The 17,379-nt window shown below is 35.1% G+C and overlaps 1 protein-coding gene across 26 annotated transcripts in view; it reads right to left on the reverse strand.

Annotated features, from left to right (window-relative positions):
* LOC111050492 (protein phosphatase 1 regulatory subunit 12A) overlaps nt 1–17,379 on the reverse strand; it is a 146,947-nt gene that overhangs the window by 5,171 nt on the left and 124,397 nt on the right. For all 26 annotated transcript variants that reach the window (XM_039431066.1, XM_039431076.1, XM_039431073.1 and 23 more), the window contains one exon: nt 1,166–1,255. In XM_039431066.1, coding sequence (XP_039287000.1) covers nt 1,166–1,255 — 90 coding nt within the window. The remainder of the gene's footprint in view (nt 1–1,165; nt 1,256–17,379) is intronic.

A 17,379-nucleotide genomic window follows, 5' to 3' on the forward strand; every position in this document is an offset into this window, starting at 1 on the left:
AACTTAAAGTAATAACCTTCCTGTTGGATATTCGAATTACTGCAATAATAATAAACTACAAATGCTTGTTTACTGTCAATTCAAACCAAATCCATTTCAATTGTCTATAAACAAAAGTTCTAATAGATTTAAAGTTATAAACAAAGTTTATTCGGAAGCGGTGAGTTGCCTACACTCGACGCTGGATCGATGCCAATCAAAAACGGGCTACAGTTTACAGCTAGAACATTCACATCAGCGTTTTACAGGTTTTTTATTGGACCAATATTCTATTTTGAATAACTCAACTGTTTGAAGCGAAACTTGTAGATGTACATTGTTTAATTTTCTGCTCCATTGTATTTGGACAATACATACAATACACTAGTATATTCATATAATACATACATAACACTTGTGTATTTGTACAATGAATTCATTACACTAGTGTATTTCTACATTGCACAATACATTTAAAATAAAATAAATGTTAGTGATATTGACCGAAAAAATACATTGTTATTGTACTTCTGTTTCTAGCACCAGTTCTTGTAGATCTGACAATGACATTTAGAATCAGGATATTTCGTCAATATTTTTGAATTTACATACAAACTAATTGATGCTGTTTCTTTAGATGAGAATCAGTTTCTATTTCTGATGTAAGGTATTTAGTTTAGCTAACGATTAGAATAATTATCAATACTGCTACGATACTGATGCTATAGTCTGTGCAAATATTAGATTTCAACATCGTTCTTATGGAGTACAGTGCTCCCAGATTTCACGGAATCCAGAGAACGTGTGAGCTAATTGTGTGAGAGAAAGAGCGAAAAAGAGAGCGTAGGCTGTTTTTATAGAATCAGCATGGAAACGGCAACAGTGTGATCCTATTGTTATTTTGGAATAACATTGACCATAAAGCCCTGTGCAGCAAACTAAGGGTTGCACGGACTATAAGTAAGATTTATATCAATATCAGAGTAGAATATAGTTGGAAAATATTATTACAGGTAGATTAACAAAAGGTACAACCTTATAGAAAATGCTAATATTCTGTAATAAAGTAATACAGTAGACTAATATTATTTCTAACATAGATTATCCAGCAAAACGCAAAGATTCACATTTGAAGAATGGAAGAGGAATGGAATGTTACAGAGGTGTAACAAAAAACATGACTTACTTTCTTGTAATCGAGTTCTCCATTTTCAGTGGCAGGTTTTTCCGCATCTGACGATGTTGAATTCAACCTTTGAGACTTTTCTTCACCACTCTGCAACAAAACAAAATTCAATAATTATGTTTGATGTATTCACGTCTCAAAAGTAGATTGGCAAAAATCATAATAATTGAGAGATGTTGATATACTGTAATGCAAGCTTCTTTCATCATAATCATAACCCCCATCACTCACGCACACGCCTCCTATGCTTCATCCTCACACTCACTATTACACAAGAAAGGAAATTACGCAAGAACTTGGGAAAGTACACTTGAAACTTGGTAAATATATCACTTTGGTTTAATTGATGTTATTTATAAGGAATACTGACGCTTTATAGTCGAACTCACAGCACAAGCGCCGCCTTTCAATACTCTATCTAGCAACTAAGACCAAGCTAAACCGCGAGATAGCGCCATCATTAATTCTATCTTATTTCACATTTCTTATCCAATTAACGTACCGAACGTTTTCCAAAATACAAACTAAACCACTTTGTTTTGGTTCATAATGAACCTGTTTTTGTCTGCATAATAATACAGTGACTGCATTCATTTTACAAATGTATTCCCAATCATGTTTCCTCAAATATTAATGTTTTTCAAAATACCATTGGCATCATAACCTTTAGGGCCGCTAACACCTTTGTTGATAAAAATAGAGTACGCATATAGTTAGATCCACTGTAACGTTTTCATTGGATGTCATTAGTTATTGATTCTGCAATTGTTTTTAATGCAATGGGATTTGCTAAATAAACAAACTAATATAACCTACACTTAGAAGGCCCGTTTTTTGTTACAAAATGCATATAATTTATCCAGAATAGTGTTGACAATGGCTGTCATTAGTTCCTCTAATGCCTTTCAGCATCAGGTGATGCAATGCACGTTTCAGTCATTGAGGCATTTTTGTAACGGCTTGATGGTTTTTGCGAAGGTTAGTTTAGATTTCTTCATTTATGTAAGTTACACTATATACTGGCTTGTACTCTAAATTGACAATATAGCTAATTAGGTGATAGCAATTGAGATTAAGGTGATGATAATATTGATTTGAATGGTGTTGATAATGTGGGCCTTGCAATGAATCACAGCATGTCCTGACGGAACATTAATATACAACATATCCTTACGAGACATCAACAATGGTCATTATACTGTGGGACTTTCAGTGACTCACAACATATCCTTGGAAACATCAACATACAGCATATCCTTAGAAAGACATCAACATACAACATATACATACCGTACTTACAAACCATCAACATATCATACAAAAATCACTTCACTTATATGGGCTACTTTTGTTCAAACTAATAAAAACAAAATATTTTAAATTTTTAAATAAAGGGTACTACAATTTTTTATATTGTTTTTATTAATTTGAACATATCCTACTTACAACATATCCTTCGGAGGCATTACTGTGCACACTGGATGCAAGAGAGGTGACCGAATTTGAGCGAGAGGTGAGGTTGGAGGTGGAGGTAGACGCCCTGAGAGGCGACCTGCCATGATGCCGATTGAAACTGTTTGACCTCGAGGTGGGACGAGATGCGGGGGAGCTAGGCCTCGATGACGAACCAGCTCTCGAAGAGGAATGCAGGAGACTGGAGTAGGGAGAGGACGATGACGAATAGGAGGACAAAGGAGAAGAGGCGAGGTTGTGGTGACCGAGGCTCAGGGAGTGATGGGTGCCGAGGGAGGAGGACAACGGGGACGAAGACAGAGGGGATGAATGAGAGAGTATCGAGCTACCTCCCGGAAGTGTGATACCTCCGTAGCCGGACGCTGTGCCTCCGTAGGTGGAGTACGGCGAACCTCCACCAAGGTACAGTGACGACGAGCTGCCGTACAGACTGCGAGGTCGCGACGGTGAGGATCGAGAAGAGGACGCGGATGTCAGCGAGGAGATAGAGGGTCGCCGTTGAGTGAAACTACTCAGAGGATGGTAGGACGCCATCACAGCAACTTGCACGTTCAAACCAACACCAGCTACTGACAGAAAGACGTGTGTTTTGGCTTTTGGGCGCTTACTCTCTCCAAATCTCATCCACAAATAGAATTCACACTTCTGTGTGAGGGAGTGAGTATCATCAGCGAGCGTGTGCGTGCGTGTGTTTGTGTTTGCGTTTGAGGGAGTAGCAAGCCAACAAACCTCGCAAGAAGATCTTGCCTCACAGATTAAGGACCGTTGAACCTATTATCTCAAGCTAACAATCGTTAGTCGTAATAGAGGAGTGGCCAAATATCAGACGACCGGTTTTTTAGGTTTTAGATTTTAGGTTATGTTGTTAGGAACATTGTCACCATACGTAAGTTATTAGAATGATTTAATTTGCAGTTTCTATAAAAAAATGTAGATGGAGGAAAAATGTTGTGTACATCACGAGCGAAAAATACTTTTTCTCCCTCAGGAAAATTGTTGCCTCGGCTTCGCCTCGGGCTTCAAACTTTTTCCCTCAGGGAGAAAAAGTCGTACTTTTCACTCTAGATATACAATAACTATTTCATTGCATGTCATTAGTTATTAATTCTGCAAATGTTTTTAATGCAATAGGATTTGAAACAAACTAATATAACCTACACTTAGAAGGCCAGTTTCTTTTTTGTAACAAAATGCATATAATTTATCCAGAATAGTGTTGACAATGGCTGTAATTAGTTCCTCTAATGCTTTTCAGCATCAGATGAGGCAATGCACCTTTCAGTCGTTGAGACATTTTTGTGACGGTTTGATGGTTTTTGCGAAGGTTAGATTAGATTTCTTTATTCATGTAAGTTACACTATATGCTGGCTTATACACTAAATTGACAATATAGCTAATTGGGTGATAGCAATATAGCTATAGAGGTCAAGGTGATGATGATATTGATTTGAATGGTGTTGATAATGTGGGCCTTGCAGTGATTCACAGCATATCCTGACGGAACATCAACATACAACATATCCTTACGAGACATCAACATTCAACGTTTAACAATGGTGACTTTACTGTGTGACTTTCAGAGACTTGCACTGTTTGCAGTGACTCACAACATATCCTTAAAAAACATCAACATACGAGTACAACATACACTTACGAGACATACGACCTATACCGTACTTACAAACCATAAACATATCATAAAATACATCAATATACAACATATCCTACTTACAACATATCCTTCGGAGGCATTACTGTGCACACTGGATGCAAGAGAGGTGACCGAATTGGAGCGAGAGGTGAGGTTGGAGGTGGAGGTAGACGCTCTGAGAGGCGACCTGCCATGATGCCGATTGAAACTGTTGGACCTCGAGGAGGGACGAGACGCGGGGGAGCTAGGCCTCGACGACGAACCAGCTCTCGAAGAGGAATGCAGGAGACTGGAGTAGGGAGAGGACGACGACGAATAGGAGGACAAAGGAGAAGAGGCGAGGTTGTGGTGACCGAGGCTCAGGGAGTGATGGGTGCCGAGGGAGGAGGACAACGGGGACGAAGACAGAGGAGATGAATGAGAGAGTATCGAGCTACCTCCCGGAAGTGTGATACCTCCGTAGCCAGACGCTGTGCCTCCGTAGGTGGAGTACGGCGAACCTCCACCAAGGTACAGTGACGACGAGCTGCCGTACAGACTGCGAGGTCGCGACGGTGAGGATCGTGAAGAGGAAGCGGATGTCAGCGAGGAGATAGAGGGTCGCCGTTGAGTGAAACTACTGAGAGGATGGTAGGACGCCATCACAGCAACTTGCACGTTCAAACCAACACCAGCTACTGACAGAAAGACGTGTGTTTTGGCTTTTGGGCGCTTACTCTCTCCAAATCTCATCCACAAATAGAATTCACACTTCTGTGTGAGGGAGTGAGTATCATCAGCGAGCGTGTGCGTGTGTGTGTTTGTGTTTGCGTTTGAGGGAGTAGCAAGCCAACAAACCTCGCAAGAAGATCTTGCCTCACAGATTAAGGACCGTTGAACCTATTATCTCAAGCTAACAATCGTTAGTCGCAATAGAGGAGTGGCCAAATATTGAGATACAGTAGAAGAAATGATGAAAATAATTGCTACGTCAAAACAATAACAAAAAGGGTTATAGTGAGACTCAGTTCAAATATTTGTGTTGTATTTGTAATTTTTGCTAACGACGTGATTAAGTGGTAGAGTGAACATTACTGTACAAACCTCGCTACTTTTTTATAGAAAAGTTATTCTATTAAAACTGACGGCATTACTTCAAAATGACATCAATGCTTCCCATTCAGTTAATGCTGACAGCTGAAATTTGAGTGAAATGTCACTGAATTTCTTTAATATGTGAATATTTCCTATTTTAGTGATAATAATGTGAAATATTTCTTCTATGTTTGGGTTTGAAGCATCTAAATTTAAAAATGTTCCTATGAAAATAATTAAGGACTGAAAATTTTGTAAAGTGAATAACTACAAGACAACCTATTTCGTACTATGTGTAACCTTATCTAAATTTTGGGAGAGGAATAGCATAAGGTTGCCTTATTTTTTCTCTCCCTATCATTTTGATGATGTACTTATTTTATGAATCAATCAATAAATTAACTATATAAATTTGTGTCAGACTGAATAAACTGCAAAATAGCAGTGTGATGAAAAAATAACAAATCAACTGGCATTTAAAATGTGTATTCCCATGACTAAATACAAGAAATACACTGTTCAACTTCTCTGACTAAATACTAGGAATGCAATAAAGTATTTCCGCTATAAAATACTATAGTGATATCCACTTTAAACTGACAGCATTGGTTCTATGGGAAGTTTTGATAGTATTACTAAGTAGTAATGCTGATGGTATAAAGTGAAATTCACTACAGGTATGTTTATTGAGAAATGTAATAATGAGACATTTCATTCCACATTATGGTTTTTTAATGTTCTGATGTAATGTAGCAAAATGAAAGCATATTAATAATTTTTTTGCTTTTTCAAAAATCACAAATGAGCACTTCACATTTTTACACAAATTCATGGACAATTACCAAAGCTCACTAAAAATCTAAATAAATTGATCAATAAGGGAGGTTTATTACGGTATATCAAAGTTTGTTTCATTATATACATTTTTTCATCTGATATTTAAAAAAAAATGCAGTTTGCGAAGGACAACACTTATTTTTTGGATAAAGAGTAGGCCTACCTATCCAACTGTTCTAACAACTCAACAATTTTAATTTCATGGGAAAATCATTGAAGAGGAGTGAAAAAACAAAAACATAGTACTTATTTTTCATCAGTTTTTTCTGTTGAATACATGTATCTATAGTGTGATTCACTCTAAAATCAAAAACTGTCATCATTCCTTAGCAATAGCATCAATGCTTCCCCCCATTCACCAATGCTGACAGTTTCAATTGAAACGCACTGTATCATCCAAATTCACTACTTGTCCTTCGTATAACGCTATTAGTTTCTAGAAGGATTTTTGGAAAATTAGGAGACACACAGAGAAAGTGAGTTGGTATAGGCCAATGCTGCTGGTCACCAAGTCGAAATGCTGGAGAACAGCCAAACTACAGCAGCCGTCATTTGTATCTTTCAACTTTCCGGTTCACAGGACCTACGCCACATTCGAAAATAAACGCGCGAAAACGCATCGACCGTTAATTAGTCGCTTCTAAATAAGAGAATACAACAATTTATAACTGACACACAACGATGAAAAATGCAAAGATGAAAAAAATGACACCACAACACGCCAAGAACAACTGCGCGAACAAGAAAGGGGTGATTCACTTTTGTCTTCTTTTTATCTCTTTTCTTTCTCATCTTCAACACTTTTGGGTTTTCACATTATCTTCACACTTCTTTCTCGGTTTTATCTCTACTCTTTTCTTTTCCTCCTCATCTTAATTACTTTTTAACACTCTTCTTTATTGTCTTTATTTATTCATGTATTGTCTTTACACACTCTTTTCTTGTGGGTAAAGTGGAAGAGGGGCCTCTTATTGCCTCAATTTCGCCCACATCACTCTTGAAATATTGTAAAGTGTAAATAAAAGACATTTATCTATCTATCTTTCTCGTTTTTATTTCCACCCCTTTCTTCTGTTCACTCTTATTACTTTTGGATTCTCATATCCTCCTTTTCATGTATTTTATCTGCAGAAAACAACCAAAAATTGTGAAAAAATAATTAATTGAAGTATGTCTTATTCTCCTCTTTCTCATAACATCATTTGCTAACCTTTTTTACTGTTTTCGTTTTTACTTATATTCTACTCTCTATTGTCAAATTATCTCTTTAACGTCTTCAACTTAACCGTGTCTTTTGTCTTTGTTTGTTTTTCTGCAGAAAACAACAACTATGAAGATTATGATTTACACCTTTCTTGTATCCTGTTATTATTTCTCCAAGTTTTATTTTTCATTATGTTTTCTTTTCTTTGTCTTTAGTTTATTCTTCGGATGATGAACAAACTGTGATAACGCATAAAATGGTTTACTCTTCTTTCATAACATTGATTTTTCTGATTTTTCAACGTCTGTTTTTTACCATTGACAACATCAAGCTTACCTTCTCTTTCTAAACATTCTCTTTCTTCTAACTTCTCTCTAATATTAATTTTCTCTGTCATATTCTTTGTCTTATCTGCTCTCTTTAACTTGTTCGAATACAAACGAATACAATAGAACAACACAAGAATATAACTCAATTAAAGTAGGACAACCCTCCTCTGGTCTCTTTTATGTAAGCTAGTCTTTACTAATAAAAATAATTTTCAGGTTAGTTATTTTTGATTTTCTGACTAATTAGTTACAATTAAAGCTAATTGGACAAGCTTTGAAACGCACAGCAAATTATCCAACTTTTATTTATTCTGGTAAGCCAGCTCATTCTTAGTCCATTCTCTCAATATTGCACTAATCTATCAAGCAGAAGAGACATTTTCTGGTAGCAAAAGTTCACTTTCAATCATTTCAATAACTAACTGATAGCATTGATTGCGTTGACCATCTATTGGCTGATGGGTCAACAATACTTAGAAAAAAACTTGAAATCATTTTTTGCAACACACTCTTAGAAAAGAACAACCTTCATATATGAAATATCCAACTATTTATAATCGTTTTATAAATAATCCAATTACAGAAATATTCATTCTGCAAAAAACCCTGGAACAGCAATTTCAGTTTCGACGAGAACCAACCAAGGTCGACACGAACCAAGCTAAAGATCTTGTTTTGATAATAAATTAGACAGATGTCCTCTCCTATATATTTGTTCAAAGAAATGTAAAATAGACTGATATAACTGAATGGCTCCTTCAATTTTTACTTATAAATAATACAGATATCCACTCGCCAAAATCGTTCCGAAAACGAATACGTTAGTAAACTTGAGAGAACCAACTATAGCAAATGAAACCGACGCCTCCTATCTCAAACCTCTGAAGAACTTGAGTTGAATTGTTTAGCAATTAGCAAGACATAAACTTCATTGCTAAATGAGAGCCCGTAATCACAAGAAAAATTTAAAACTCAAAATAAACATGTTAAAAACTACAAAGAAAAATATGGACCAAAAATCCTTCCCCTATTCAAAATCGTTTAAATCTTCACATGGATTCAATTCGACTGCACAACAGAAATAATACAAATGTCTATTCCCCTTCATATATTAAGTAATAGCTTCTAGGAGCCCTGATGAAATTGGGTCGAGTATTTTATCAGGAGTGAATTAGCAAGACACAAAATTTACATCTAAGTTATTGATAGCACTTTACCTAAAATCAATGTTTGAACTTAAGCGTTGGTAATTGGAAGGATAAAGATGAGATATGATGGACCTACAGCTTTAGGTGGGTTCCGAAACACCGAACTTCAAACACATTGATAATATTAATTTAGTGGTGTCGGCTCAAGTGGTCACCCATTCAACGGTAGTAGCAGGCGAATTTTTTTCAACACATCTGAGCGACTGTTTGTAGCTTATAGACGCGACCACGGAGCCAACCGCTTCAAAATTCATATCAACTTGAAAAACCTTACTTACAGAGAATAGTACAAAATTTAGCTACATGTGATGAGATCAACATGAAATTGAGAAATTACTAGATTTATTCTGATAATAAATAATTTGGATGTTTACTCTCCAACAACTATTTGAAAACTTGAGATAAACTGTTGAACACGACACAGAATTATCAAATAAATTAGACAAATGGCCGACGAAGACAATCTGATAAATGAGATAGAGCAATGGGGAGTGGTGATGATAAACTTGACCTAATGGCCGCGTTGCTCCAGTTAGAAATCGAATGGCGGCGTAAGTGGCAAAGCCGCAATCTCAGTTCAAGTGCTCGGCTAATTTTGGATTTTGGACTCGCAAACTAGGTTGTCAACCGAGCCGGCCTCTCCAGACTGTCTAATGTCACTGTCCACCTCTCTACCTATCTACCTGTCTATGCTAGTGCCAAGGTTTCAAATGAGCTAAGTGAAAACTAAACTGGATGAAAACCTGAATTGACATGAAACTTCAGAACGGAATTTAAAAATCCTTATTTATCCATTGATCATTAGTTTAGTATATTAGAATGGGCCATGTTTTACAAGTATTTGAAAAAGGTCAATTTTAAGCTGCGTTAAAAACTGAACAGCATACAATTTTTAATTATCAATCAGTCTCACAGCGCAGAAGAGCAACAAAGCCGAACTTTCCCATCAATTTCTGCTAAGCTGCAGGAAGATGATACCATTGGTTCATATAAAAGGTCCAGGCATTGGCAGGCTCTACGTGTAAAAAACAATAAGAACCAATGGTATTCTCTTCCCGTTCAGGAGATCTGAAATTCATTGGGAAACAAGGCATAATCGAACACAGTTATGATAAGAATGTTAGTGAGTTACAATGCTGCAATCATAATAATTATTGTGAATTCATAATTGAGAAAAAATCCTTCTAGTGCAATCAGCAATTTTAAAGATTATTGCAACCACGGATATTGATAGACAAGCGAGAAGAATCAATATTTTTGTAATATTTCTGGTCTCCGATATTCATCATCGATATTTCCAACACCTTTTTACAAAACTGAACCGCTTCCAACACAAACAAATAATATTGACGACTATTCTGACAGCAATCATTACAAAATTGAGATGAGTCGAGATGAATTGACTTGACTTGAGTTGAGTTAACCGGAAGCCATAATAAATAAAGAAGACAGTGACCGCTGTTTCTCACATGAAAAAAATCAGCAAAGAGCTGCACCGAGCAGTGAAACAAAAACTATTTTTAAATACTGAGAGAGCCACGTTTACGGCCTACGGCAGCTTGTTCTCAGGATCAAACGGATTTCTATTTCGGTTCATGCTCAGCAATATTCTTGCCTAATACCATACCAAAATGGACGCCTTAAATAAGATTTCAATCGATTTCAAATTTTGCAAATCATCGGTTGGTGGACTTGGGCCAAAATCCAATTTTAAACCGAAAATATAAATATGACAAGTGAACAGGGGACGGAAATAGTGTTACGCGATTATTTCAAAATGTGGCGTGTATTTCTAATTCACTATCTCTTATCGCTGTCTCTTTTCTCTTTCACTCAAACACACTCCGCCTTTTCCATGTTTGTGAGAGCAAGACTTCAAGACCCCGAAATATTCAAATCCAAAAAACGCAAATAAACAATATAGTAAGATTCAGTTCAAACTGTCAGTATTCCTTACTAATAACAAACCAACGCTTCCCATTTAAACAATGCTGAAGTGAATATCACTTTAGATGAAATAATGTTCGATTTACACGATTGTTATTTTAAGATAAAGATTATTCTAACTGATCATTATTGAACGAAAAACCAAAGTTGTTGGATTATCCTATAATCTGATAAAGTATTTAAAACACAAGAATCAGGGTAATATTCTAATTTTGAAATGGGATGTAAAGCAGAACTGTCAAAGTGATTTGAGGGCCAAAAAGCACCATATTTACAAATAGAATAATCAGTGTTTTTTATTAATGGAGAAAACAGGTAACCTAGGTATTCATAAATATACCAAAAACATTTCCTCTAGTATTGGTCGTAACATAATGTCAGTTTACACAATTCAAGTCATTTCATTTCCGATACTTTCTTCTCAATTTATAAATTTCCTATACTTTTTCACAATTATATCAATCTAAAATTATTCAGAAATATATTGTACAGTTTGGAACCTAAATATGACAGCAGTCAAGGTGTTCAAATCAAGCAATAGTTGAATGAAAGTGATGGAGACGAATCGAAGATAGAACATTTGGTGCCGGTTGCACAAAAGCCGGTTGAATTTTAATCCTGATTAATTTCACGAGAACCAATCAGAGAAGTCTTCTTTTCGAAAAATACTTCTGACTGGTACTTGTAAAATTAATCACGATTAAAATTTAACCGGTTTTTTTTGCAACCGGGGCTAAGAAATTTTGTAATATTGAAAATTCATGATGACAAAAATAATAGAACTAGAGTGCAATAATATTGTAGATGAAAAATAGTAATTTTTCTAAAATAGACCTTTCATGTCATAAAAGATTAGAAAATAAGTAAGGTATTATTTGTTGCTAAAGTTGCAGAGTTCGCATGAATAATATTCAGTTATCAACGAGCATTTATTCAACAAAATTAGGAAGTCAATACAAGCTTACATAATACATTATTTGATGATGCATTTATTTATATAAATGTCATATTATTAAAGTCGACCATATTCACTAGAAGAACCAACCGGTCAGTATGCTTCTAAACATTTTTGAAACTTACTGCGCAATAATTCTCTAAAATATCACTCAGCGACTAAACCAGAAAAGCTGACAGAAAGTATGACCTGATTGGCTCTAGTCCTGGTCTCCCAAAACAAGTCTATTGTTACTGAGACATGATACTTGTTAACAGACGCATAAAGCTCGACCACAACTATACTGAGAATCACATAAAACTTTCAGTATTGGTTGGATGGGGAGCAATGATATGACTTATAAGAAATGCTGACTGTGCACAGTAAATCTCACTATAGCCGTAACCGTTCATAATAATGATGTTACATCTTTGTCAGTTATTTCTAGATGCACAAACAGTAATTAATCATAGCAAGACAGACAGTAGCTTTTGGAATCATTTCAGACAGTGATGATGTCTAATATACGCTGTCAGCATTACTTATCAATAATACACAAACTACCCATTCAACAAATGCTGACTGTTTAGAGTGAATCTCAGCCTACTTGCACATGTCAGCAAAGCTACAGGTAACGTCTAAAAATACAACAGACATAGAAGACAGTGGGGCATCAACTGAGAAGAATTGGCTGGCGGCTCAAGTCGAAACTAATAATAATTTATCGAAACTGCACTAATAGGGACTTGCCCATTGCTTGTTACAGAGCAACGGACCATTAATTTCGCGTTTACTCTGTTTTGTTAACAAGAACTTGGCTTTTACAGCAAGGCTTTCAAGTTTTAATTTAATATGGTTTATGATCTACGCCCAAAAATTCAAAGGTTTGTTCAAGTTGAATTCATTTTTTACAAAGACAACTGAAACGACTTTCGAAGGCAATTGCTTCAAATAAATTGTTTTGAGTATTGAAACAAATTCGATTACCGAAGTAAAATGGAGATTACCACTCAGCTAATTAATTAAAACAATATAAAAACTTGTAGTACCCTTTATAATAAAAAGTGTATACTTTCATTATAATAAAGGGTATAAAGGGCATTATATAAAGGGTACCCTTTATTATAATAAAGTGTATACTTTCAGTATAATAAAGGGTATACTTTTATTATAATAAAGGGTACTACAAGTTTTTATTAATTTGTACAGAAGTAGCCCATATAAGTGAAGTGTTTTTACCACTTAGCTATACGAAAAGCAAGAAACACTGACAAATTTCAAGTTTTGAAATGAAATATGACTTATGGTCTACAAGCAGAGTTGCAGATGATAGTTCAATTTTTTTCAACTTGAAATATAATTTTATGTCTTGTACCGAATATTATATTGTATTATTTATTCATATTCTCTGATGCCCCGGTTGCAGAGTCCACACATAACTACACCCATAGCTATGTAAGACATAAACTAAAATCACTCACATAAACTGTTGGCCGTTGCTCATCAAAAACATTATAATGCTGTAGCAATCTAAAGCAGTAGCACATTATTTAGGCTAAACAAATTAGTAGTTGCAATAACCTCGTATTTTATTCAACATGGAATTTCAACCTTTGGAAAATTTTTCAACAAAATGTGCATTGCACAATCTTGATTGACACTAGTTATTCCTTCTACATCAACCATGCTAATTTCCAAAATGATAGTATCTATCTTCTACTATCGTAATAAGATATGGGCTCTTAGGGTGTTTGCACACAGAGAGCGGTCAGCAGTCTGCGAGGTTATACAGTAAGTGAATATCATATATTTTATATTAACCTATTCATATATTCTGTCTATGAAATTTAATATTCTATCTATCTATTGAAGAGGAAACTATTACTTCTATTGTTGACATATTTTAATTTGCATCAAGGTATGGAAACCAATATGGGTTTAATTTTTTCAAATTACCAGTTGAATTGAATTGAGACTGAATCTTGTGAACCAATGACAAGACGTTTTTACAAATAGGTGAAGGTTGAAGCAGACCATAACAATAACTTCCCAAAACTAAGAGCCCACAGTTCTTAAGATAAGCAATCAAGTGGCTCTGATGGCAAAAATCCAACCCAACTCATCTGCTTTCCATCATTTCGCAATCCTTCCTTTTTAATTCGTTGCTCAATCTGTTCCGCACTAATGAGTAGCCAGCCAAATGACCAACACTAAATGACTGAAATAGATGCGCGCGCAGCCCGCAAATGACCGCTAATGACTAACAAAATTACTAAATAAGTGAGTAACAAAAGAGCAGCAAGTACTAATTTTAGGAACACCAAAGTTTATTAAACTGTGTGTACAGCATCAGAGCCAGAATTAGATTTGAAAAGTGTCGAAAAAAGCGGAACAACGTTGAAAATAGTAGTGCAATAAACCAACAATACAACGTCTGCCATCGTAAACGAGTTACTGACAAATGTACTAATTAAGAAAATGTCTATATGAATAATGTTGAATCAACCTAATAGGAAGGCTGGAGCTAGAATGCATGTAAATTCTTTCAATAAAATTAGCAAGAGAAGATTAAAATTTAAGTTAATTCAACAACAATAAAAATTGATTCGCTTATTTTGAAATACAAGTGAAGTGAATCACACTATCACATTAAACGTCAAAGCTATAAACTAGACAGAAACTTATTTTGGGAATTAAAACCAATTTTATATCTATCATAATTCTTCAATAAATATCACTATCTAAAAAGTCAAATATAAATGGAGAATCATAAAATCTATTTATACCGATTCAATCCACTACTAGTTCTCCATCGATGTCATTTTTCAAAAAGAGAAAGTGTGTCGAAAAATTAGAAACAGTTGGTGGATATTAATACTGAAATTATATTAGATTTCACTCTCTACAGCATTTCAAACGACAAAGTTTATCAGATATATACGAGAATATGATACATGAGCTAGAAGAAATACAAGAAATATACTGTGAACCGTTTCAAGACTACCTAATATTTTTAATGTAAATAAACGATCAAAGAACAAATATATATGATCATACATAATATTACTGTGTAATATACGGGATCCTTTGGAACATTCAGAAGCTGTAATCAACTTTAAATATTCATCAGATTCTATTCAATTCTAAATGACTGTTCTATACGATTTCCAGTATTGGAATTCAATAGTTGAATAGTAAACGATAAATGTACTATAGAAACAATCAAAATTAGAGCATTGACTGATTGAGCGAGCATTCCGTTGAAAGAGAATGCTCATCAATGTGATTTATCAGGAATGCTAACAATTTCAAAAGAATCACACTATAGTAAATTTTTCTGGAAATTCATCAGATCGGCTAAATTTCAATTTGTCTTGCCTATAAATTTAGATGAACTTGACCTGAAATTCTCTTCAATTATGTTTTCGAGATGAAAGGGAAGGTTATGGAGGTTGGATTTTTGCAATATGTTGATATTATTGGAAATGTTTTGATAATAATTTTAGATAATAAACATGAATAACGAAAAGTTGGAATACCAGTACTGGACAATTTGAAATAGAGCCTCTATTGCACTAGCAAACAGATGTACATTATCACAAAATCTATTTCGGAACGGATGAAGTGGATTTTGCGGAACTATGACACGTTTCAAGCATTTTGCCAACGCGACTTGGGCCAAACTCAATTAATTTAAAAAGATCATCACATTTCCATCAAACTAAGATCCAAGTCAGATTCACATCCAACTGTCAGCATTGGCTGAATGAGAAGCGTCAAGGAAAGCTGACAGTTCACAGAAGATCTCACTATGAATTAATGACGCTAGAAATAGACTTCTTGTTAATGCAACCTAGATCTAAATATGTCATTTAATGGAACTAGACGAGGAACACAAACAACTTTTTAAGTTTATGCATATCAGAATATAAGTGAAAAACGTTGTTTTTATCAAACATTGTGCTTTCACAGTAATATTCACTTAGGTTGAGTAGTAGAGAGGACTAAAAAGTCTCAACAAATTCAATTTTCAATTCAATTAAAATTTATTTCCACAAAACTCAACAGATGCAAAGTTTTTTAATAGTACATTATATACCTTAACCTCGTATAATAAATTAATATCGGAGCACCGAGCTTAGCTCGTTATTTTTATTTATTGATAAACAGAACACAATTCTCTGAAATGATCGTGTTTATATTTCACAACTGGCTATAGGCTATGTCATCTTATGAATTTCGGGGATGCGATATTTTGATTTTTAACATACTCACTCGCTCACTCACTTTTTTACTATCCACAGCTGTTTCAGCCAAGGATGAATTATCCTTTTAATGTCGTTCAGCGAGTTTTCTCAAGGATGAGACCTAGTGCAATCGAATTTTTATATCATAAACCTACTATGTTCCAAATTTAGTGGAAATCTTTAAGAGCCGTTGAACATAAATAACCAGATATAAATAAATATAAATAGCCATATATAAAAATACAGAAATTGCTCGCTTAATATAATAAGGATATTAGCACTAGCAAAAACGTCCAAGGCACAAGAGGTGGAAATGAAGCCACTGGTATAAGTGAAATTCACTTGTTCACCAGTAGGAATAGCATCCTGCTATCTTTCGGCACAAGTAAAATAAAGTATGTTTTCAGTTGATTCACTTCAAATTGTAAGCATTAGTTGAATGAGAGTCACTGATGTTTCTATAAGAGTAATGCTGACAGTTCAAACTGGATGAATACCACAATTGAAGTAACTATAGCAAGTCACTCGTGTAAATAGTGCTCACAAATCAGAAGTTTTATGTAAACTAGTAATACAAGAGCTATTAATACTGAATATATTCAAATCCAGAAATGTCCACAGAAAAACCAAGGTCAGACTTATAAAACCATAGTCCGTACAGTAGTAACCTATATGGAAGTGAGGTGTGGGCACTAACATGTAGAGCTGCAAACACTCTGGATCGCTGAGAAAGAAGAATGCGACGAAGAATATATGGAGCTGTATGTGAGGAAGGAGTTTGGCGAATAAGGAACAATGCAGAGTTGGCGCAACTCTATAAGGAGCCACCCCTATCCATGTACATTCGGTTGAAGCGCTTGCAATGGGCAGGTCACGTAGAGCGCATGCCAGACATGAGGACCCCAAAATAAAGGACAACTGGAAGGAGGCCAGTGGGAAAACTAAGGCTCAGATGGATGGATGGAATCTCAAAGGATGCAAGAGATATACTTCATGTGAGAAATTGGAGGGCGGAGGCAAGAGATCGAGATGGTTAGAGAGGCAAGATTGAGGAGGCCAGGGTTCGATTCGGGCTGTAGTGTTATCGAAGAAGAAGTAATACAAGAGCAGATAACTTTAAAATGTTAACACCCAGTTATTTTTACACAATTTGATTAAGTTAATATAAAACATAATATTAACTCGTAGAATATAAGCTGCACACAAATTCTAACGTACGGTTCGTTCTCTATTAGAGGAGATCAAATAGACCACCAGAAGGATTACCTGAAAAACTATAATGTTGATAAATATATAAATGGAAAAACTC

This window comes from Nilaparvata lugens, chromosome 6 (assembly GCF_014356525.2).
Source record: "Nilaparvata lugens isolate BPH chromosome 6, ASM1435652v1, whole genome shotgun sequence".
Taxonomy (NCBI): Eukaryota; Metazoa; Arthropoda; class Insecta; order Hemiptera; family Delphacidae; genus Nilaparvata; species Nilaparvata lugens.